Genomic DNA, 25,025 nt, shown 5'->3' with positions numbered 1-25,025 from the left:
TGACTCATGCGAATTGCGCTGCTCTGAACACTGGTGTGCGAATGTCGCAGTCTCAATTTTTAATTCTTTTGGGTATGGGAATAGAATTGCTAGGTCATCCAGTAATTTCTGGGTTGGGTTTTCTGAGGACCTGCCAAACTGTTTTCCATAGCAGCTGCACCATTTTACATTCACACCAGCATGTCTGAGGCTTCCAATCTCTCCACATCCTCTCCAGCACTTGTTGTTTTCCATTTTCCACTTTTTTTTTTTTTTTTTTTTAGAGCCATCCTAGTAAATGTGAAGTTGTATCTCGCTGTGGCTCATCTAGCCATTTTTTCATCTGCCCACCTAGTTCTCCATGCAACCATCTTCCTGTACTATTTATCTACTCAGCTGTTTTATCCATCATCTCCCTATATAGCCCCATCTACATGACTGAACCATATGACAATGGTATTCAGCTACCTCTGACCTCTAAAAACAGCATTTCATGTGGTTTTACCTAATCCAATCACAACAACACCATGAAGTCAACGGGATTGGAGCATAAATTGCTGAAGGGATTAAGTGAGAGAGATAAATCTAAAAAATGTTTTCTGAAGCCAAATTAAAGAAATTTTTGAATACCATGCAAAAGAGATTGGATTTTTCTTTTTCAGTGTGGAATGCTCAGTTACTGTAAGTCTCTACCAGTGGGATCTATTTTTCTAGTTTTCTTTCTTTCCACTCATCTACTTATTCCTTCACCTACCCATCTGCTGTGATCTCTCTCCGTCCCTTCATAGCCACCATTTGTTGAGAACTACATCTGTCCACGAATAGGGCTATTATTGTATACATCCATTTGTTCAATTCTGTGTGAACATTCATGGGTCTATCCATGCCCACGTGTCTCTCCATCCCTCCAATATGGATGAATGCTTATTTTCCATTTTAAATGCAGTCTAATGTAACATTAAGAAAAATCAGGATACCACACATGTGTGTGTGTGTGCACGCGTGCGTGTGTGTATACAGAAAATTATCCCAGTATGATCTCATAAAAGACAATAAGGAAACATCATATAATCTTTGGATTGGCAAGTTGATATATCTTAGCTATTACGTTTTTTTTAAGTAATAAATATTTTTAAAAAGCAAAATACATAATTAGAAACACATTATGAAGGAGAAAAAAGAAACCTTCTGAAGTTAAAAGTAGTTTTAATTGCTTTATTTTAATTTTTTTAAAAAAAGATGAGCCCGTTTTTATTTTGAACCATTTTCTCATTCAGTAAATATGCAGCTTTCTTTGTTTTTCTTTTTAAAATTAATTTTCTGAAGTCTCACCTCATAAAGAAAAGGTTGACAGAATTATGCCAAAAAAAGCTGCTAAGTCTGTAAGCAAAAAAAGACTTATAAAAAAATTAAAAAACAGTTGAAAAAAGGGGAGGAATTATTCATAATGTGTCCTTACTATGCAAAGAGCTCTGAAAATCAAAAATCAAAGACGGGGCACCTGGGTTCCTCAGGGGATTAAGCCTCTGCCTTTGGCAGGTCATGATCTCAGGGTGCTAGGATTGAGACCCACATCATCATCAGGCTCTCTGCTCAGCAGGGAGCCTGCTCCCCCCTCCGCCTGCCTCTCTGCCTATTGTGATCTCTGTCAAATAAATAAATAAAATCTTTGAAAAAAAATCAAAGACGAACAAGATGAACAAGACCATGAAAATAAAATCCCACCAATAATGTGGAAATAAGTATATTTTCCAAGTTCTACCTCACAAGTAAAGAAGAGATGCTAACAAAAATTAAAATGACGTGTCAGATAGGCAATTTAAAAAAAAAAGATACACTGGTAGCAAAAGTGATATGAAAAGGGCACAGGTAGGAATAAAATGAAAATGTGAAAATGTAAAACCTTTATAGAGAGCAACTGAACAAAATAGTTCCAAAACCACAAAAATGTACAATGACTCTAAAGATCTACTTACAGTTCAGGAAAAAAAGATATACACAAAGTGTTTAGAGATGTATGCCCAAGGGTATCGCTCACATCGGAAGACCCAAAGACGAGCTAAGGCCCCACCAAGAGAAGTTGAGTTAGACAGAATAGGGCCCAGCGACAGGCAGGAATTAAGTATGATGATGCAGATATAAATGTGGGCAGGTAACTACCAACAGAAAGGATGTGCTTGAAACTAAGTTTTCCCCCAAAACCAGGATACAAAACATATGTGTGATTAAAGCTCCTTTTGCTATATATATGCCATAGACGTATGTAGTATTATATGTGTGTGTGTGAATACACTTCTAGCATATATGTGTTTGCATAGATAGAAAATCATATATGGGAACATAGGAGTGGAGGTCATCTCTGGCTAGTAAAATTTTAATTCATAAGCAAAGTGAGGCATTGTTGATCTGTATTTTCCAATTTTCTACAGGAATTATGTGTTGCAGGAGAATCAGAAAAATAAAAGTCCAATGGGATGTCATGATTTCCGACAGCCTGAATCTTTTCCAGGGATGGCCGCTGAGTGTGGGGGAGCAGATAGAGAGCAGCAAAGGGGAGGGAGACAGAAGAGCAGGCGGCCTTCCTCTTCACCCCTGCTGGAGCTGCTCCTCAGAGTGCCCCTTCAGGGGTCCAAGGACTCTGCAAAGACCAGCTCACCTTTCTGCAAAGCTGGCCAAGAAGGGCTCCAGTGATCCATCCAGAGCCACCCTACTCCCAAGTAGCAGAGTTGGCCAGAATCAGGACTCCTGACTCCCCACATTGCCTTTCTCGCAAGGTCCACTTTCTTTTAATTGAATGAAAACTCCCATCCCATAAAACGTACCAATTTGACCGTTTTAACGTATAAAACTGAGTGGCTTTTAATATGTTCAGGGCTGTGCCAGCACCCATTCTATCTAACTCCAGAACATTGTCATCACTCCCAAAAGAAGCCCCATGCCCATTAGCAGTCACTTTCCTTCCCCGCCTCCCTACGCCTGGCAACTGCCAGGCTACTTTCTGTCTCTGGACTGGCCTGCTGTGGACAATTCGTGTGAATGGAAGCATACAATCTTAGTCCTTTTGCAACTGGCTTCCTTCACTTGGCACGTTTTCAAGGTTCTTCCAGCTTATAGCAAGGATCCTTCCTTCCTTTCTTTCTGTCGCTGAATAATATCCATTGGTACGACTAGACCACACTTTGCAGGGAACTCTTAGAGCTGTGACAGGGCTGTTACTCACAGTCCCACCTGCCTGTTCCATACAGCCATCCTCTTCGCCCCCCATCTCACCCCATCTCTACCACATCCTCTACCCAGCCCTCCCTGCTCCCAGCTCGGGTTTCTGCACACTTCTCCCCCACCGGATTCCTGTCTGGGGGCCTAGAGAGTGGAGCCACGGTGGCTTGTTCACTCATCACTTGGGCACAAGTGTAAGGACTGACAAGAGCTCCTCACTTACTGGGCCAGGTTGCCGAGTCTAGAAAGGGGTGTGTAGAGCTGGGGGCATCCCGTCAAGGGTGAGGCCAGAGGGTCGGTGACAGCCAGCTCATGCCTGCCCTGCCTTTGACCTGCGCTTTCCTCTCTTCTGTACCTGACTCCTACCATCCACGCAGCCTGGGTTCCATGCCACCCCTGCTGACAGGCCCTCAGGCACTCCTCTGTGTTTCAGACTGTCCTCAGCTCCAGGGAGCAATGACCCTGAGCTCCCTGAGGACAGAAAGTAGGACCATTCCTCCTTCCAGCCTTCCCAAGAATGTCACATGCACGTGCGTGCACATGCGCGTGCACAACACACACAAACACACACACACACACACACACACGGAGGGGAGGGCATTCTGGGTCAACTCCCAGTGTGCAGAATGGTACTGACAGGAAACGGTGCTCACCCAGAAAGTCGTCAAAGGAGAACTTGTCATTGTCCCAGATCTGAAATACCACTCGGGCTGGGATTTTGCTCTCAGTCTTGTCCAGCCTCCAAAAAGCATCCTGGCCCAGAATAAGAAGGAGGAAAGCAAGATTAGAGAGAAAGTGTGGTTCCTGCCAGTCTAGAAGGCTGCCCAGAGGAGGCAATGAATGGGATATCTCTTAGGGACTTGCCAGTGCCAGGTCTTGGCGGGGAGATTGCTAAGAGGCCAGCGGACAGTGTTCAAGGACCCAGGGAGGAACCATGCAGGCTGACTTCACATGACACGGTTCCTTGAAGCCTCCCAGTGTGGTAGGCAGAACTTTCATTCCCATTTTACAGATGATGAAGCAGAGACTTGGAAACGTTAAGAATTTGCCCAAGGTCTGACAGCTAATAATAATAATATTAATCTGCACTTCCTATGTTCTAGCCTTTTGCCACTCTGAGCTCATTTATCCTTCCAACAACCTATAAGGGAGAGGCTATCCTTACAGCTGAGGAAACCAGAGCAAGGAACTTGTCTGAGTCACACTACTGAGAAGTGGGGTTCAAACCCAGGTAATCCAGAGTCCTGCTCTCACCTCCAAATCCTGCTTTGCCCCTGTGCTATTACAGGGGAATGGGTAGGCTGGCTGGGAAGCTGAGGGCCTCCATGCCCTAGCTATCACTGGAAGGATCCCCCCGACACACTGCTTTAAGGAGCTGACACTGGGCCACAGTCACCCAGCTCCTCCCTGGCCACAGCAAGCCACCCCATCCTTCTTTCCGAGAACTTGCCCTGGGGCAAATCAAAAGCCCCCAGTGCTAGAAAGTTCTCCAGTCTTTTGTTTTTCCTACCCCACCCCCCGCCCCAAGACCACTCTGCCTGGGCCAGCATTATTGCAGGCTTTGTCCCCCAGAGGCTCGTAGAGGCTGAAGGAGAAGGAAAACCATGCTGAGACTTGGGTTCCCTCCTGAATCCAGCCACACTCAACCCAAAGGACTGTCCCTGTGGCTTTCCCACTCATGCTTATTCCCTGTCCTCTCGCTGTAGGCTTTCCTGAGGGAGTGGCAAGGACGGGAACCATTGTGACGATCCTGCAGACACCGGGGGCCAGAACCTGAGTGTACCCAGTCACTGCAGGGGCCTGGACCCAGTCTCGGGGGACAGACTCTATGGGGAGTCTGGGAGAACTGCTGGTCACAGAGGGGTTGCCTCCCCCTGGGTGCCCTGTACCCACAGCCTCACTGCCCAACCGGGGCTGTGCGGGTATCCCATAGACCCACAGAGCTCCCAGACCAAAACCCCCATTCTGTGAGGAACAGGCACCTTGCAAATCACACCACTGCATCCTGGACCACTGCCTGATTTGGCAAGGGGCTCGGGCCCCCAGCTGGCCCCCGTCTGGTGCCTCCCCTCTTCCGGGCCCCAGCCCTCCTGCAGGTGCCTCCCTTCTCTGGCGAGGCTTTTATGGCCAGCTCTGCAGGCCTGCCTGCACAGGCCGCCAGCATCCTCCGTTCCTCTGGCCGGCCTGGTTTATGGGCTCAGTAATGAGCCAGAGGTTCAAACGGCCCCTGGTGGGAGCAGCTGGGCCGGAGCTCCAGCCTGGGGAACGGCCCCCCAGGTCCCAGGCGCTCATTACACTCCCGGTCTGGGCCCTTTTACTAGCTGTTTATTTGCAGGGTGGGTGCCTGACGCGCAGGCAGGCCCCAGTGGGTGTGCTGGGCTCCAGGTGGGGAGCCAGGCCGGGGCAAGCAGCGGTGGTTCAAAGCAGCCGGATGAAAGGAGACCCTTGTGCTTTATGACAGTCTCGTCTGGTTAATGGGGTCCCTGGAGGGCCTGCCTGCCAGAGGCCCTGAACCCCTCGGCAGAAGGCTGGCTCTGCGGCAGGACTGGGGAGCCCAGATGCTGTGAGGGACCCCCACACCATCCCACTCCCAGGATCGGGCCTTTGAAGCCCAGACTAGCTCATTGGTGCCCCACTGTGGGTACAGATCCACCTGCCTCCTGGGCCCCTTCTCCCACAGAGGGACACACTGGCTCTTCCCTGGTCCAGCCAGACCCTCCCTCACTCTCCTGGTGGACTTCAGAGGCCCAGACGGGAGGTGGAGGCTCCGCCCCTCCCTTCAGCTACTGTCTCCCCACCGAATTCCATTCCGACCCCCTCCCCAGGGGGACCTCTTCTGGACTCCCTGACACCTCTTCCTTCTCTCCACCTGGCAGCCTTGCTGGGCTTCTCCTTCTTCCAGGGCTAGCCCCAGCCCCATGGGCTATGCCACGGTGGGTCAGCCCGATTCTTTTCTTCCTTGCCAGTGCCTAGGACAGAGAGATGGGACTCTTGCACTGACAGAATGGAACCCCCTCAAATTCTTCCCCAGCAGATTCAGCTGGGCCCTCAGCCCTTCCAGCATCTCAGCAGACCTTAGCATCACAATTAGCTTTCTTTCCGTCCCCCTGTTCTTTTCTCTCCTGCCCTCTCCCCCTTCGCTCCCTTGCTCAGCACAGCGGCTGGTCTCAAGTCACCTGCCACAGGGCCAGGAGATACTCTTTTCCTGCTTTGTAGAAAAAACGGAGCTTCCTGGACCTCCTCGCCCACATCTCCACCTGTCACAGTGAAGGGGGTAGTCCCACCTCCCACTTAAGCAGGCCACTGGGCATCTCTCAGCCTCAGTTTCCCCTCAGTACCTAGCCCCTAGCCCGGCAGGCCAAGCACCGGAGACAGGATGTCTGAGCCCTTGGGGGCCCGTTCACGGCATTCACCCCACTTCTGCCCATAGCAAAGAAAGGCAGTGTGGGTTTGATCTGGAACCCTTCCCCCAACAAATGCAACATTGGCTTTGTTATGGAAACAACTTGTGATAGACAAATACCTTGAGCAAAGGCAAAGGAGATGAAACCTACAAAGAGCGTAGGCTTTCCTTGACTGCTCAGAACCCAAGGCTGTTGTTAAATTCTGCCTTCTCCAATGCACTACGCAGCAATCCCTGGGTGAAAGCATTCACATAACCTCATTTAACCCTATTTTCTTTTGTTTGATGGTTTCAGAATGTTCACTGGAACATTCCGGTTTCTCTAACATGCAGAGGAGCCTGTGTGTTGGGCTGGGCAAGGGTCATGAGGAAAGCATGGAGGAAAGAGAGCCAAGAAGACCTCAGCAGTGCCCAGAAAGTACGTTCTATATTCCCTTCCTGAAGCCACTCAACCATTCGGGAAGCAGGCATCACGGAAGCTTGGTGGCTTGAAGCATTGTGCCCCCTCAGGTAGGAAATCGGACCAGCAGAACTGAAATGCCAGAGAGGCATTCCCTTTGTCCAGCAGAGAGCACCTTGAGGCAGATGGGTTCTGGGTGGGATGCAGGGGATCAAAGCTCTAATGGAGGTACTCTCTGCCTCCAGCCAGCCCAGCTCTGGAGCCTCCCTGAGCTCTGTGGGCTCTCCCCAAGGGCAGGTGCGACACCACCAGGAGGGAGGCTGCCTGCCTTGGACTCTGCCTATCGCAGAAGAAAAGAATTTACCATCCAGATGAGACCTCAATGAGGAGCTGCTGAGACACAGAGAGCTGAGGTCCCAGGACCCCACTCTGTCCTCTGGCTGATGCACCAGGTTCCCCAGGGGCCTGCACCTTGCAGTGAGGTCAGGGAGGGAGGAGGGCAATGGCTTCCGGCCCGGAAAGCCTGAGCTGCACCCAGTAAGTGTCCAACTTGGGCAGTGACCACAGGCACCAGACACAAAAATGTGGGGAGAGACATGATGGGAGGGACTTAGCTGAGCAACCCCAATCCTGTGGACAGTCCATCCACAGGTGAGGCCAGCCCCCAGGGAAGCTCTCCCTCTGGGGACTGACCTCACTGCCCCTTCCATAGCCAAGCTGGGTATCCCTAGGAACGTTCTTCCCGTTCTGCCCTGTGACCCTTCCTGCCACTTGGTTCATCTGGGGTCAGGAGGAAGGCAGTAGTTTCAGGAGCTGGACCAGTATAGATGGTGGTGGTGGCACGAGTGTGGGGGTGATTGGGGGGGTAGCAGTGCCAATGATGGCAGCCATGGTAGAGGTGGCAGAAGTGGGGGCAGGGAGACAGGTAACGGGGCTACAGCCATGGGGATTCCAACATCCAGGGGTGCTGGTGAGGGGTGACAATGGCAGGATGGTGACACCCACAACAGAAAGCCCTGGGAGCAGGCCACTGGGGATGGCACGCACTCACCTTCTTAGAGACGGTGCAGACTTGCTCTGCAGGCAGATAGTCAAAGGGGAAAATGAACCTCCAGTTAAAGTTGCCTTCGCCGCCCAGGGACCGATAATGCACATCTGTTTTCTGCTTGTGCTCTTCAAAGCCAACCATCCAACTAGACAACAGATTAGAGAACACATCTAATTAAGGTCTCCTCCATAAGATGCATCCCCCCCACTGAGGCAGATGAGGAATTAAGAAGGTAAATGAACTCAGTAAAGGATAAAGCAAGAACAATTCGCAGAAATCTCTATGAAATACCAAATGTGCCATTCATTTTAAAACATCTAACTTCCCTTCTTGAGGGACACCCTCAAACCTTCTAAGTTCAACCCAAAGATTATGGGGGAAGAAATCCGGTGGGAGAAGGACTCACCAAAAGCCCTCCTTCCTTTCTTGTTCCCTCCCTTCCCTACGGCTGGAGCTCCCTCTTTCCACCACCCCAGCAGGACTGGGGCAACACCATGGGGCTGCGACAGGTGAGAAGGCCAATGCCTCCCTACCCTTTCACATAAATATCACTCATCTTCTCCCCTGTGATGCTGAGGTCATCCAGGATCACGTCCTTTGTGTTCCAGATAATACACCGCAGGAAAAACCTGTGCAGAAGAAGGGCTCAAGTCCACATGAATGTCTCAGCAAAGGGTGGGCCATCCTTGGCTGAGAAGCTGAGAGGCCGTCTCCCCCAACCAGACCCTAATGCTTGCCTGGCTGGGCATTTAGCCAGGCCCACATGAGAGTGATGCCCTGTGGCCTGAGCGGCCCAACACGCCACCTTAAGAGTGACCTCCAGGTCCCACCCACAGCAAGTGGCAACCCTCCCGCCACTCTACTCAGCTCCCAGCCTCTGGCTGGGGAAAGTCACCTTCTGGCTCTCCGTGGGGTGATGTTGAAGGGAGGTCCAGGCCGCCCCAGGGCCTTGGGAAATAGGTCGATCCACATCTGTAGCTTTCCCTGGGGAGACATAACCCCGTTGTCACTCCACTTCTTTCATTCCACCAACAGCTACTAACCCCCGGCTCTGTGCCACACAAGTGGGGCCCAGGACGAAGAACACCTAGGCCCTGCCCCAGGGAGGCTCCCCCTGCCCCCCTGCCCCAGAGAGAAGGTACCTAAAGACTACGGGCCTGACTGCAGCCATGAGCCCACGCCCCACAGGCTGATGACTCGGGCCCGGAGGTAGGGGTTAGGGCAAACCTCCCAGGGATGATGATATTTGAGCTGAGTCTCAGTGTGCCAGGCGGACAAGGGGACAAGGGCATTTCCCATTGAGGGAATGACACACTCAAGGGTTTGGGAGGGTCAGAGAACACGTTTAGTCAGAGGAGTTTCAGAGGATTTCCACACGACAGGAAAGCACTCTACCTGTCACCCCTCGGCTCCCTCCCTCTCTGCAAGCTGGCTACTCTGTCCCTATCTCCCAGAGAAAGAACAGGGACTGAGGTAACTTCTCCAGGTCATGTAGCTGGAGACTGAAAGTTCACAACACCTGCTATGACTCTCCGGGGAGCTGGCAGCCACCCACCAAGGGCAAAAGAGCTCAGTTCCAAACAGCAGAGACCATGGACCCTGCATGTTTACAAAGGCCCCTTCATTGCCGCTTCAGCCCTTCTCTGCCTATCGCCTTTACTTTCCTCCTCCTCTAAAACCCAGCCCTGAGCTCACCTCCTCCAGGAAGCCTCCTGGTCTCAGTCCTGGGCCAGCTGTCCCTCTGCTCACCCTCCCTCTGCCTGGAGGATGCCCTTGGCCTTTCGGGTGACCCCTCTCAGTGACAGCTCTGCCATTCTGTCACAGGGTGCCAGTTGCCCTGTCTGGATTCCTCACTGCAGCCCAGACCCATGCCAGCCATCTGGATGTCGCTGACGGATAGAAGGAGGGCCTCCTGAGGCCGGGCTGAAACGGTGAGCCTTCTGAATGCCTCATGGGAAGCCAGAGGTCTATCCACGGGTATAGAGGAGGTGGCTCGGGGTCATTCCCCATGTCCTGAGGGCTGCAGGATGCCCAGGAAGGCAGGACCAAGGAGTCCTCTTGTAGACCAACACTGATCACTGCTCAGACTGTGAGAAAACATGTCAAGGAGGGACTGGCCAAATTCTGAGCTCCCCACAGGTGCCTCTGAGATATCCATGTTGTCCTTGGAGCAGGGCCAGCTGGGGGTCAGGGCTTAGGGGCGCAAGGGTCCATGTCCTACCTGCTCAATGTCTGGCTGCAGAGGGCTGTACAGGGGCCGGGATTCCACATGCTCGGGGACAAGGCCCAGCTGCCGGAGGATGTACAAGGCCAGACGCTCTTCCACTGGGCCCAGGTGTGGGTTCAGGACCCTGCCACCTTCTGCTCCAGAGAGAAGATTAAAAAGTTGCTGGGGCTGAGTGAGCAAGGGATGGTAGGGCTGCCTAGAGGCCTCAGGAAGCTCTACCTGCCCACACCCTCACCCCCAAGCAAGACACACTTCTGACCCGCAGGTCTCACTCTCTGCACTGGAAGTCTCACAGTCCATTAGCTCCAGCTTTAAAGTCCAGATATGTCATTGCCATCATTTCTACCATGCCTCTTCCACAAAGCTCTTCCTCTTTTCCACCAAATCTCACCCCTTCCAGGAAGCCCTCCCTGACTGCTCCGAATTCTGAGCCTCAGCAACCCCTACTCCCAGATGGGAATCTAAGTGCTTTTAGTACTACTGTTCTCCTGGTCACACAATCTGCTCTATTAGGAGCAACAGCTAAAATAATAACAATCACCGCAAACATTTATAAAGCAGAAACCAGGCACTGGGCTTCATAAATCTTAACAGGTTCTATCCTCATAGTGAAGCTGGAAGGTAAGTGTTATGATCATGCCCATTTCACAGATGACAGAAACGAAGCACAGAGCAGTGACATCGTTGGTCAGGAGGGCAGCCGAGATGACACCCTTGTTTAGGAAAGGCATGGGCCTGGCCATGAACACCCTTTCCTTCTGCCTTGTGCGGCCCAGGAACAGCTCCTACCTGCCCCGGAGTGGGTCAAGGACTGCTGCTGTGGACGGGATGAGGACACAGGTGTGGTTCTGACCCAGACAAGCCTGGCCAACCAGCGGCCACAGGAACCTGAAGCCCCCATGACAGAAACACTCGGGCAAGGAGCATCCATGTATGTCCAAATGCACAAGGACTTACACAGGTATGTGCACTCAGGTGTGCCCAAGTTCAAGAGTACAGATTTTCGTGCATGTACACACACACATTGATCTATCAAACCTGCTCTGCCCACTCTAGCAGGTTGCACAAAGGAAGCAGCATATTGTAGCGGGACCCCTGGCCAGGAGTTTGGTTCAGCCCCTAACCACCTGCATGACTTTGGGCAGGTCATTAGCCACACTTGGCCTCCATGGCCTCATCTGCAAAAACAGGCAGATGCCAGACCTCACCGTCAATAGCTTCAGGCTTTCGTTTTTTATGAACATATGACCGTGAACCCTGGTCCCCATGCTACAGTGGCTCACAGACCAGCAGAAAGAGTTGGAAATGCAGAAGGACGACGAGAGGGTTGGGGGTGGGGAATCAGAGCCACCATCCCCTTGCATAACCTTGGCATCAGCTCTTACATCAAACAGCTTTGAGACCAGCCGGAAGTGAGCACCCCCTCCCAACGTCCCCTGCCTGACCTATAAGCACCTCCAACAGCTCCTGGGAGACAGTGTAGGCCCGTGGACATCTGAGACACACAGGGGGCATGCATGCTGCTGAATTCTCAGTAGGAGCACTGGGCAGGTTCAGGGGCAAGGATGGAGACCACAGGGCTTCCTTCCTGCCCTGTGGTTGCTTTGGGTACAGGACCTAGGAGTCACCAGTTGGGGAGTGGGAGGATAAGGAGAGGTGCTCAGAAGATACCTGGAAAGCCAAGCTGGAAAGCTAGTGCAATTCAAGCAGAAAACATTCTCAGAGGTCATCTGGACCCCAAATTCTAATTAAACTCTGACCCCCCAAAAAGCCAGAGGCAAGCTGATCTAACCAGGACCCTGACCTTGGCTTCATACTCACCCCTGACCCCTGAGGTCAAGGGAGAGCCCACTGGTTCTGGGGTCGCATGGCTGCTCACCTGTTTCTTCAATGGTATATTCTTTATCCTGAAAGAGCACACGGTCCGTGAGGTACACGGGAGCCTTGAGTCTGCGCTGCTGGCAGAAGAGTTGGAGGAGCTGGGACGGGCGGAGCTGGTCCCTCCATTGGTTGGGTCCGGAGCTGAGGCCCAAACACAAGGCAAAGAAGAGACCCTCCAGGCACCACCAGGGCCGAGGGGTTTGCAGGAGCCCATGTACCCACCCGTGCAGCCCCCCACCCTTCACTTTTATAGTGGGCGCCCTCACTCGCTGTGACTGGGGGTGTCACCTGACCCACAGGGAAACTGAGGCCCAGAGATGACAGGACTTGTTTAAATACATACTGAGTTGGAACCTAAACATTCTCAGTTTCCACATTGGGAGAATCAGACCCAGATGAGACCCAAATTGGCAAGAAGGGAGTAGGGACTGTCCACACATGAGTTCACTTGACACAGAGCCCCGTAGGCTCCACTGGGGGCCATGTGACCTATTATCTGTCTCCCTTCTCCTTTCCCTCCTTCCTCATTCTTCCCTCTACCGGGGCTTGGTGGTGTCTTAAGGAGAACTGGGTTATAACAACATGATGAAGAGCAAGGTCTTTAGAGTCAGATGAATAGGTTCGAATCCGAATCCCACCAATTACAAACCATAACATCTCTGGGCCTCAGTCTCCACATCTGTACAGTGGGGACAAGAGCCTAGTTGCGTTGAAGGAGAGAACACCTATCAAGTGCTGAGCACAGGTCGGGCACACAGCAAGTGCTCAGGACTCAGGGGGATGGAAGAGCAACGATCCCCCGTGCACCTACACACAGTAGGTCTGGGGGAGTCCACAGCGAGCCCCAAATTTGGACAGCAGCCTATTTTCCAGGTCGATGACTGTCTCCCCGATCTTTTCATCTTTGGAGAGGAGGTCATAGTCGTAGAGCGTGATCTTCAGGTCCTTCTCCAGAGGCAGAGTGCAAGACAGCTCGAACATCCTGCAGGGGGACCCAGGGCAGAGGTCAGGGTGCTGCAGACTCCCTGATGTTGTTGGACACGGTGAGTGCTCAAGGGAGGGAGACGAGGACAAGAGCAGGGGGCTTGAAAGCCTTCCCTGGCTCACTCCTCCCCTTCCAAGAGTGGCCCTGGAGCCCACCCTCCTCGGGTCCCCTGTCTGTCTTAAAGTATTAATCCCCGTGCCCTACTACTACTGGACTTTTCTTTGTGTGTCTGTGTGTGTGTGCATATACACTTGTGTGTTTCAGACATTCCCAGATAATCTCGGCTGAGCATATAGTATCTCCCTGCCTAACGAACCACAGAATGAACAAATGAATTGGAACAGAAAGGTAAAACCAAAGCTTCTACCAGGACACCAGAATGTAAGAGGCATGAAGGTGCCGGAGCACTGGAATTGACCAAGGGGGTGACCTGGGATGCACTTCAGGGACACTTAAGGCTTTACACCTACTTGCAGAGTGGGAAGGAGGATTTGTGGAGATTTCTTGGGAGGGAGCTCCTGCTGTGCTCTGAGACCCCCACTCCCCCTCTAAGATCAAGTGTGGAGGGATAGCCCCCTACCCCTGAAATAGTCCCCTGCAGGTGGGAGTCTGGCCCCTGACTCCTACTCAAGCGAGAGAAAGGGAGAAAGGGCCATGGAGAGGAAGAGAGAGAGAGGTGACCTTGCTCCCGTCTTGGCTGGGCCACCATGAGGCCACACTGAGCCACTTGGAATCTGACCCCATGGGCCCTGGGCCTCCAGCAGTGAGACTGTGGAGAGGCCCACATGAAAGGGCCACCAGAAAAGGGCCACAGCATCCACCTCTTCCCTGGAGCTTCATGGGCAGGCTCAAAGGGGCTTTCTGGAAAGCGCTCACAAGAAAATAAATCCACTTTAAACACCTGCCACCGGAGAGAGCCCAGAAAACACAGGAGCAGAGAGCACCCGGGGCTCTCCTCTCCCAGGGGCTCCCCTAGTCCTGACCAGGCGTGATCCAGCACATCGGTGGGAGACATGAGACAGGAAAGGGAGAGAAGCAAAGCCCCCTCCGTCCATTCACACACACATCCACACACTGCACACAGCTACACCCAAAGTGGACCTGGCTGGGAAAGGGGGCAACTCCCCTAGATAGAGCTTGTCAGTTCACGAGTACACATGAATAAAGCTCTGGGTAGCGCCTTGACACTGAGCTTAGGACAAAGCCGACCGTCTATAAGGAAGCACCTGTCTGCCATGCTTTGCACTTAAGAAATGAGGGAGGGAAACCCCACGGAAGAAATGTCTACAGGACACAGGCAGACAAAAAGGAAACTGTGCTCTCCTGACGTTCCCTGAGCTGGGCTTGGTCAGCACATGAGTTATACAAAGAAAGAGTGTCTGCACTCACTCCCCCACCTTGCCCTGGGCCCTGACACACACCGCCACCCGCCACACACACCTGGACAGGCCCAGTCTGCTGCCGGGTCACCATGAACCAGTGGTGCTCACCAAAGGGTCCCCTTCCCCACCTTCCCTGCAGCCCTTCCCTCCCATCCCAGCTCATCGGGGGCTCATCACTGGCAGGACACAGGCAATTCTCCAGGCTGACCGGCTCCTCGCCACAGGCCTCAGTGCTCACAACCAACTCTACAGACACCGGCAACTCAGGATGCCTGGGAGCTCTGCCCACACAGGGGGTCCTGATTCTTCCTCCCCTTGTTCTTAGATGTCAAGAAGCATTTGACTCTCTTCCTTTGTGTACCCACGAGAGACTAACACACAGCAAAGAAAGATGACAATGACTAAACACAAACAACAAGGGATCCTGGAGAGCTCCTGGAGCTAAAAAGACATGAGTTGGGAAAAGGGGCCAAATCCAAGGGATCCTGGAGAGCTCCTGAAGGTAAAAAAGACATGAGTTGGGAAAAGGGGCCAAATCCTAATAAAGCCTAGAGCGTAGGAAATAGTAATGTGCCACTAGTGATGTTTTCATTTTGACAAAATGAACCATGGGTAGGTAAGAGGGAAATGGAGTGTGAAGGGTATATGAGAATTGTGCTTTCTTTGCAGCTGTTCTATAGATCAAAAATTATTCTGAAGTAAAAGTTAATCTAAAAAAAATACCAAAACAAACAAACAAACAAAAAATGGAATAATTAACAAATACAGGCTCTGAGTTTCCACTGAGATTTCTGTTCTTTGAGGTAATTGTTTATGAGATTAAGCAGGAGCTCTGGCCAGAAGCCAGCCTTCCGCATCCTGTGAAAAGCTAGCCGAGCTTACAGCCCAATGGACGTGCAAGGTTAGGGACTCCAGCTTTGCCTCAGGAACCGGGCACTTCCGGGAGGCTGCCACCCCTCCCCCACCAGGCTGGGGGTTACCCAGGTTAGCACCTCTACCCCCCAGACCCGAGCTGTCCCCAACTTACTTTCCAAACACAGGCTCTAGGGTACAGGGAATGTAGTTATCCTGGTCACTCACTGATTTCTTCCCTATGGAGATCTTGACGTAAGGGTCACACTGAAGGAAGACACAGGAAGACTTCAGTGAATTCACTTCCCCAACACATCTCTGAAGGCTTCTTTGGTCCTCGGCCTTTCAGTGGGGGTAGGAGGCCAGCCATCGAGAAGCTGTCATCCTGCCATGGTGCCAGGCCAGTGGCCCTGTCCCACACACCACCACACCAGTTGGCCCTGACTTGGACTTCTAGCCATGGTCCAGCAGCAGAAATGGGGTACCTGAGTCCTCTGGACTCCCGAAGCACTGCCCCACTGGGACAAGGTGGGTGAGGGCAAGACTCATATCCTCAGAAACACTACAGCCTGTATTACATATGTGACTGAGCCAGCCAGGGTCCTCTCTGGGACCTCTGCTTCAACAGATTGAAGGGAGAGAGATGGCCAGACCTCAGCAGCCCAACCTGGCCCAGGCTGGCCTTCCCCAGATGTCTCCAGGAGCAACTGCGACCAGAGACTTCTCAGGGTCAATCAAGGCATAAAGAAATATTGAAGTGTATGAATGGACCGTTGGCCATACCACATCTTGAAGGCCATAATGGTGCCTGGGCTGGGAATGGCTCTGTTCTGCCCTTTGACTTCTCAGCAGGGCAAGGCCAGCTATGACCTCTCACCTTGAAAAGCAGGGCTCCAGGGACACAAGGACACATGCTAGGCCTGCCCCCATCTCAGGGGATGAGAGAAAACCCAGCCCAGTCCCTCTGAAGTCCAGTCAACCCCACCTGTCCCTCTTCTTTCCTCTTTCTCTCTTTCTAATTTTTCTCTGCCCCTCCCCCACCCCATCTCCTCAGTGCTCCAGACTCCTGCTCTCTGGCAAGTTCCCACTTTGCCTCAGAGCCGGGGACCAGAGTGAGGTGAGGAGGTACAAAATTTGTACATGTGTGCCTCAGGCACAAAGTTTGAGGGAGTGCCCCCAAAACTCAGTCAATGAAGATAAACAAATTTTAATGTAATATTTTAAAAATTGAAGTTGACACCAAACAGGCCCTAATGAACAAAATGTTTAATTTTAACCAAGGATAGGATCAGAATTACTGCTTCTCCCTTCTGCCTCAGGCTCTAGCATGGCTAGGCAACAACACAGTTACTGAGCCACTTCTCTCCTGCCCGCGCCCCCACCAGCTGAAGCCCGGGGAAGTCCAACCCCAGCCCACACCTTCCATGTCACTTCCTCTCGTGCCTCACCCTCGTGCCAAACAGTCTTCTCATAAACTCTTGCCAAGATTTTTGGCCCATCCTAAAAAAACCATATTCTTCTCTCGCCTAGACTACCAGAGAATTTCTTCTCCCTCCTTGCCTACCAGAACTCCATTGATCCTTAAGAATCCTATCCCTCCGCCAAGCCTTCCTCATGATTGCCAAGCTTTGCACGACCCCGCCTTCTCTGACCTCCTAGAGCACTTGGCCCCTACCCGAACCACATCCAGTTGCCTCTCTCGGTGCTGGGTGTGTGTGGCTGGTTTCCGCGGCTTTCTGTGAACTCCCTGAGGGAGAGCTGTGTCCAGATCCCGTAGCCCATTTGGGCCCCAGCCTGCCATTCCAGAAGAGCTGAGAGCTCCGGAAATGTTACCTTCCCATTGGGATCCTTGGGCTGCAGGCCAAATGCTCGGATGATATAGATGCGGACCAGGCACTCCTGAGGCCCCTGGGCGGTCAGCTGGTGGAACTGTCTCGGGGGCATGGGGACAGCCGGGTCTTCTGGGAGGGGGTAGATTTTGAAGAGGCCCTGGAAAGAATGAGGGGACAACTTACTCATGATCATTATCAACACAACCACCATCATGACCCTTGCCATCATCTCTGCCAGAGTCAGCATGCCAGAGACTACCAAACCTACTGCCATCTCTTCACCACCATCAGATTCTACATCGATGGCGTCACCCACACAGTCACCATGTGCCAACATCAACACCATGGTCATTATCATGGTTACCACAGTAGCCCTGCTCCCAGCCCCTTCACTTATGATAGCTGCCACTTCACAGTTTCAGGCCTCCCGGGGGAGGAGGAGGTTCATGTCCTCAAGGACGTACCTTAAACTCCCCGATAACAGACGGGTCCTCCGTCTCCTCCTGAGTCTTGCCCCGGTAGAGCTTGAAGGTGTTGCAAAAGTCAGACAGGCCTTCAAAGGCCTCCACGTTCTCCAGTTGTGTGTCATAGACCTGCCACACATGGGGATGAGAAAAGGGGACGAAGGAAAGAGAAAGAAGAGGGCCAGCCGGGGAAGAGGAAACAGGACAGTATTCAAGTGACAATGGACAAAAAGTCCCAGAGAAGAAAAGGAAGGGAAAGACCATGTACAAATTAAAGGAACAAAGACAGGTAGCAGAGGGGAAGAGGAGAGCAGCCAAGAACAGAGAGGACAGAGGAGGAAAGGTCACAGGCAGAGATTAAAAGGATGTGAAGTGTGGAGAGGAAAAGGAGAGGAGGGTGGGGGACAAGAGGGACAGGAGAGGTGGGAAGAGGGCAAGACGTGTGTTCAGCACCATTAGGGAATGGTTTTCTGGTGAATGCAACATTTTAGGTTTCTAGGAGTCATCACGTACATGGCTAGTGATTTTTTTTTTTTTACAAGAATAAAATCAAACAAACAAATGAAAAGTTAACTGACATTTTACTTGAAGATCAAAACAGAACTCTGAAAAATTTATAGGTCTGTGTTTCAAGCCACAAATGCTCCCTGTCCAGGACGGCCGGGTGACCGTGGTACCAAACCCAGAGCTGTGAATGCCTTCTGAGCACCACTTTAAATTTGCAAACTCAACGTATCGATCCCCTTCCTCTCAAATAGCTGCTGACCTCTCTTTATTAGAGGCGTGCTTTGGAATTGCTTAGGCTTAACTAAAGCAGCAGTTTTCTATTATAGGTGATAAATGTGCCTAAGAGTGATATTAAAAACTTAATATACATGCTATGTTGGTTACCCTGAAACTAACAGCCAAGGTGAACCAGGCAAGTTCCCATCTCATACTGCTAAGTATTATTCCTCTTTGAGGCCTAGCCCAGGTTCTGTCCCTTCCAAGAAACAATTAATGATGCAAGTGAGGCAGGTTCGTCATTAAAAATTAGAAAATATGAGTAAATACAAAGAAAAGATTATTATTGCCTTGCATTTGGATTCTCAAAAATAACGACTAGTTATTTGGTTACTATTTGATAGGTACCATTTTGAGTATGTTCTTGATCTGTTTATATCATTTAATCATTTTAAAGGACAGTTCCTTCATTTGTCAGTTCTACCATTTCCTCTGCTCCAGTTCCTCATTTCCGCTTTTATTTTTATTATTTCATTCTTCTTTGTAACTTCTTTTTCATTACTCTTTGTAACTTCTCCAGTTAAAGCTTTATTTACTTTGCTCCCTCTATTCGGATAAGAAAAATGCTTATTGTTATGAAATTGTCTCCGCTTACTACTGTCTTGGCATGGACCCATCTGTTTTGATTCTAATGTTATCATATCCATCCTCTTGACATGCCACAATGACAGTTTTATTTTTATTCTTTGATTCAAGAGCTCGATGCTTGTTTTTCATTCTTTCATTTTATAAGACAAGCTTTTAAGGCTATAACCTTCCTCTGAATGCTGCTTTAGCTATAACTAGCAAGTTCTAATATGTAACATTTTATCCTGCAATTTGGGGTTATGTTTTTTCTTTTGCCAAGAACTGTGAAAAGAGAGGTTTTGTTTTTTTGTTTTGTTTTGATTTTTTAATTGTCTAGATAGGAGAGAACTTTGGGGATTTTTTACCTTGTTATTAAGTTCTCATTTCATGGCATTATAATAAAAAAATATGGTCATTGGTAGGCCACTTTTTGAATTGTATTAATGTTCTCTTCAGGGCCTGTTAACATGGTCCATCTCTGGAATGATGCCAAAGGCTGTAGCTTCTGTTGTCAGGCTACAGGGTTCAGTCAGGTGAATAACTATGCTGCTTTTCTCTATCTTCTTAAGTTTGTGTTCCCTCGACCCTGACATTAAACAAGAGGAGAGAAAAAAATCTCCCCCTACCTGCTATTTCTTTCCTATATCTCCTGTAATTTCTGTTTTGTAAATATTGATGTGGTATTATTCAGCACATAGATATTCTCATAACTGTTATCTCCCAGAATTGCAAGGTTTAATGCTATAAAGTGTCATTCTTTGTCTCATTTAAATAATTTGGGGGACCCAAATCTGTTCTCATCTAACAAGAAGATAGTAACGTCTGCTTTCTTTTCATTTGTATTTGCCAGGCACACATTTTTACAATCTTTCATTTTCAACCTTCATGAACCTATTTTGGAGTTAGATTTTGCTTTGAGATCGAATTTAAGTTTTGTAATTAATGAGTGAGTGATATGACATGCATTGATATAACAAATATGTGTGATCTGGTTTACATTTATATACATTTGATCTGTGAAATTTATAGTCAGAACATGTTTATAGTTACATTTTCCAATTTCATCGATTTTGTTTTACACCCTTGCCTGTGTGGTCTGTTTTCTCTGTGTGTGTGTATATGTGTGTGTGTTTCTGATGAGCTGAGTTCATATTCTAATGTTATTATAAATTTATATAAATGAGTAATTCTCTAAGTCCTGCATGTCTTTAGGGACAGTATTGAAGAGTTCTCTACTACAGCAATGATAAAATGATGAAATTTTATCTTCCTCCTACTCCCTCTCCCTCACTCAGTTTTAGACAGCATTGTCTTCCTTAATATTAACTCTGTACTATTTGTTTATAATTTGCTTATACTCCTCTTATTTGTTTTGCCAATTTTAAATACTGTCAACTCTATTCCATAATATGGCAATTCATGTCCTTACTCCGTATCCCATCATCTTTCCTCCTTCTGTGCTTAATTTTTTAAAAGATTTTATTTACTTATTTGAGAGAAACAGCACGAGAAGAGGGGGAAAGGTAGAGGGAAAGGGAGAAGCAGACTCCCTGCTAAGCAAGAAGCCCGATGCAGGACTCGATTCCAGAACCCTGGGATCATGATCTGAGCTGAAGGCTGACACTTTACCGACTGAGCCACTCAGACATCCCTGTGCCTAATTTTTGCCAGTATTGTCACTTCCTCATTTTCACTGTGTATATTTATATTCTATCATATTACCCTAATCCTTCCATTTATTTTCATTGGAAGTCTAAGGTAAAATATGATCACAACCAGTCCCTTGGTTCTGGTTTTCCCAGTTATCTCCTAATTGACTAAGTTCGTTCCCTTGGAGCTCTTCAAGATGGGGGCATGGGACCTGTATCCCCAGTTCCTGAATACGCATGCTGTGTGTCCATAGCTGTTGTGCCTGAGTGGCAGCTGAGATGAATATAAATCCTGGGGCACCCTTTCCCTTTGATTTTCTTACACATGGTGCTTTACTGTCTTTGGGTATGAAATGCCATTGTGGAGAAACTGAAGCCAACTTGTATTATTTCCTATTTTAAATGACTTAATATTTGGGGAAAGAAGAAAGTATGACTGCCCCAAAAATTCTTTAAATCTCAAGACCAATAACATACACTAGGATCAGTCTCAGAGTTGACCATTCTGGGTTGATTTTCCCTGACACCCAGCAGACCTTATAGTATGTATATTCAGGTGGTCTTCTGACAATGCTGGTGACTTCCATTAAATGCTTCAATGTCTATTTGTTCTATTTCACCGTTTGGTTGCCGTCCTCAGAGACTCCAATTATGCAAGTGTTGGATCTCCTTTCCCTGATCTGTCATTTTCTCTTTATTATTTTATACCTCTGTTTTTTAATTTCCATATCATTTTGTTGAACTTCATCATTTCTGTCCTCTGACCCCTTCTTGTGTTTTCTAAAGTGGCCATTCTGCCTTGCACTCCTTCCAATTTCATGGGATCTCCTCCTTTCCAGAATCCTACTAGTCTCTTCTCATCTCATCATCCCTTGAGTTCTTTCATTTCTACCTTGATTCTGACTGTCCCACCTCTGAAAAATTCACAGCTAAGTATTTCATTTCATCTGCTCCTTGGCAAAATTTTTCTGGTGATATATATCCTCTTCTTTTGGCCAAATTTTGATTTATATTTTCTTTTTTTTATGGCATTTTTGAATTAATGCCCTGATAGTTCTTTTATGATTACTTGTCACTAAATATGTTGAATTCTCCTAGCCCAGTTACTTCCTTTGTTCTGGCCACAGAGGCAGACTGCTTCCTGCAAATATAGCTCATCTCTTTGATTCTTGTGTGGCTCCACCTCTTTCACTTCTCTAAACTGGACCAGGTCTGAGAAGCATTTGTTGCCAGCCTGAACCTGACTCCAAAGTTCCCACATCCATTGTCATGGACAAGGTGGATCACTTTCTATCTTTCATGGGGAAACCTTGACTTCAGGAACTTTTTTAAAACTACTTATTATGAAAGTTTCCAAGCGCACACAAAAATAAAGGTGACATAATAAGCGCCCATGTGCCTATAACCTGTCTTCACTAATTCTCAACATTCTTCTATTAGGAAGAATGGGGTTTTCTGGGATCTGCTACCACTATGACCTTTCATCATTTTCTCTTCATTTACTGCTGAGTGGCTTCTACCCAATCTTGGTTGCCTTTGGACAGCCCTTGCATGTATTTTGGAGTCTGCGGGTTTTATTTGTGTCCAACTTTTACTGAAAATGGAGTTTGTGGGTTTGAATGATTTCCAGGAGAAAAGGGGAAAAATGCTGACTTATGCAGCCATGTTCATACTGGAAATCTCAATAAAATACTTTTTAAATTTCCAAGTGGTAGGTCTTTTTGCTTAAACTTTTGTTATTAATTTCTCATTTTATTGCATTTTAATCTGTCTTGTATGATTTCTGCTTTTGGTAATTTATTCCTAAACTAATATGTGTTCAAATTTGGTAAATATTCTCTGAGCAATAGGAAAAATATATTCTTTTTTAAATTATTTTTATTCTCTATTTTAAAGCTACTTTTGATGTAGCTTAAAAAATATTTTACCTTGTTATTCAGACCTCTTATTTCTTTATTTACTTTCTGCTTCATCTGCCTAGGAGAGAGATGCATTAAAATCCCTAATGCAACTTTAATTTCTCTCATCTCTTCCTTTTATTTGTGTGAAGTATGAGTTTACATCTTCCTACCATTTTTGCTTTAAATATTTCTAAGCTTTATTGTCCTGTACAGTAATATTTGGGCATTTTCTCATTGAGATGTGTATCTTTTATTTATATAAAACATCCCATTTTGTTTCCTTTGCTTTTTAAATTATATCTGTTTCTCTTTTATTGGCATTTACCTTATTTTGTGTGCCAAAATATTTATTTTTTAGACATTCTAAGTTGTACTGTTTTAGACCTACCTCTTAAGAACAGTATAATGAATTTTTAATTTTATATAGTTTGAGAGTTCTTATCACTCAATAGAGAAGCTCAATACATTTCATTTATTAGGAAAACAAATATGTATTATTCTTTTTCTGTTGTGTTTTTCTATGGTTTCTGGTTTTTATGCTTTCTTGTTTATATCTTTTGGTTTTCTATCTTTTGCTACTGACACTGCAAGTTGCATATTTCCCCTAGGCTATTAATTTCCAAAATCTGTTTTTTTTTCCCTCTACCCATTGTGTTCTCCATTCTCTCCATAATGCTACAGGCTATTTTTCAAAAACTCTTGGTGGTGGTGGTGGTGGTTTTCTTCTATTTACTTATCCTTAAAGGACCAATGTTCCTTCCAGGTCTGGTTTTTTTTTCCCCCCAGAAACAGGTTGAATGCCTTTTTGTTTTGGACAGCCCATGTTCACTTGGACACTGTCAGAGATCTCCTCAGAGAGGTCAGGCTGAAGGGCAGGATGCCAGTTCCATGTCCGGCATCTGAAGGAGCAGCAAGGGGGGGCCAGGGCCATGGGCCACACTGGCAAGAGTCCTCATTCTTGGTTTCTCTCATTTTCTGGCAAGGCCACACTACCACATGCCAGACCTAATGTGTCGGACCTTCTTCCTGGTACACAAGTTTAGTCTCTTTGCCCAGCCTCACACACCCAACTGCAAATCAACTAAGAACTTGCTGCCTAAGGTGGCCTGTGCCTTTGGGGCCACTGCTCTCCTCATTTCTGCACATCCAGGCCTCCAGACACAACTCACCTAGAGGCCCACAGTGCATCAGAGACAACTTTTACCACCTTGTAGAATTACCCTCTAGAGTGGCCAACCAAGGCTTTCAGCCAGCAGAACAACCTGAAAGCCCAGACCACCCACCATTCCCACTGGCCTCAAATCCCATTCCACTGGTCCCCTTTGGGGTGCTCCTCGGGCCCCTCCTCTGCATCTAACAGCCTTTGCATACCTTCTCTAAACAGGCTTGCCAGATAAAGCAAGGTAAAATACAGGACACCCACTCAAATTTGAATTTCAAATAAATAACAAATAATTTCGTTACGTAAGTATGTCCCAGGCAATATCTGAGGCCTAAGACATACTTATCTAACAATTACAGAAAATACTTATACTAAAATATTATTTCTTATTTATCTGCAATTCAAGTGTAACTGAACATCCTGAACGTATCTGGCAACCTTCTCCAGGACTCTTTACAACTCCTTTGGGAAGTAACTTTGAGTCACCTCTGGTTATCTTTTTTAAAAGCAGTCTACTTTTTAAAAAGCATAATTGTATTTGTGGAATTTCCTCAAAATACCAGAATTTGGCTGACTCATCCCTGGCTTAGTTTTTGTTTGGTTGGTTGGCTTTGGGGGGGGAGGGGGGTTTCTTTTCTTTCCTTTTTTTCATGGAAGCAAAGTTTACCATATTTTTATATCTGCTAGGCAGTTTCTGTCCCAGATGTAGGGGCAGAGGAGTCAGAGCTACATTCTCAAACTGACTTCCCTTTTTATTTTAACACAGATTTTTTATTATAGAAAGTTCAAATAACTTTAAAAGAAAGGGAATAACCTAACAATTCCCATCTCCAGCTTTAACAAGTAGCCAGCTCCAAGCTTTAACAATTTTCAGTATTTTGCAATTTTCATAATTTTTAATATTTTGAAAATCTACCAGAGGGTCATTCACATCGACTATCTTCCCATTTATTTTTCTTTTCTTCCTTCCTTTCTTTTATTTTTTTTTTAAGCATTTTAAAACAAATCCCAGGCCAGGCATGATTTCACCCATAAACACCTCAGTATTTTCAACAATCTTCCAAAAATACTTTCTTGGTTACTGCAGCCCACGCTGACTTCTTGCTCTAAATTGGTGGGTGACCCTTCTCACCTCAATTAGCTCATCAGGATTCATCAGCTCCCCAGGCACCAAATGAGAAGATTCACACATGTATTCAAAGGAGGTGACATATGTGTACACATTTTGTCTCCCTGTGGCATCCCCGATGTCCCTTGTATGTGCCCAGGGGCTATTAGACTGAAGGGCACACTG

General features: G+C 48.0%; 1 protein-coding gene across 23 annotated transcripts in view; it reads right to left on the bottom strand.

Moving 5' to 3' along the window:
• DYSF (dysferlin) overlaps positions 1-25,025 on the bottom strand; it is a 204,044-nt gene that overhangs the window by 8,401 nt on the left and 170,618 nt on the right. For 22 of the 23 annotated variants that reach the window (XM_059188015.1, XM_059188016.1, XM_059188024.1 and 19 more), the window contains 10 exons: positions 17,670-17,798; positions 17,207-17,362; positions 15,549-15,640; positions 12,966-13,136; positions 12,153-12,295; positions 10,268-10,407; positions 8,942-9,030; positions 8,580-8,675; positions 8,050-8,191; positions 3,849-3,948 (listed from right to left, as the gene is read on the bottom strand). In XM_059188015.1, the coding sequence (XP_059043998.1) occupies positions 3,849-3,948; positions 8,050-8,191; positions 8,580-8,675; positions 8,942-9,030; positions 10,268-10,407; positions 12,153-12,295; positions 12,966-13,136; positions 15,549-15,640; positions 17,207-17,362; positions 17,670-17,798 (1,258 nt within the window). Of the gene's footprint in view, positions 1-3,848; positions 3,949-8,049; positions 8,192-8,579; positions 8,676-8,941; positions 9,031-10,267; positions 10,408-12,152; positions 12,296-12,961; positions 13,137-15,548; positions 15,641-17,206; positions 17,363-17,669; positions 17,799-25,025 lie in introns of those variants that run through there. The other variant, XM_059188034.1, reaches the window with a different exon arrangement.

Source organism: Mustela lutreola, chromosome 9, assembly GCF_030435805.1.
Source record: "Mustela lutreola isolate mMusLut2 chromosome 9, mMusLut2.pri, whole genome shotgun sequence".
Taxonomy (NCBI): domain Eukaryota; kingdom Metazoa; phylum Chordata; class Mammalia; order Carnivora; family Mustelidae; genus Mustela; species Mustela lutreola.
Note: the sequence above shows the minus strand (reverse complement) of the source record. Positions and strands in the feature narration are given on the sequence as shown.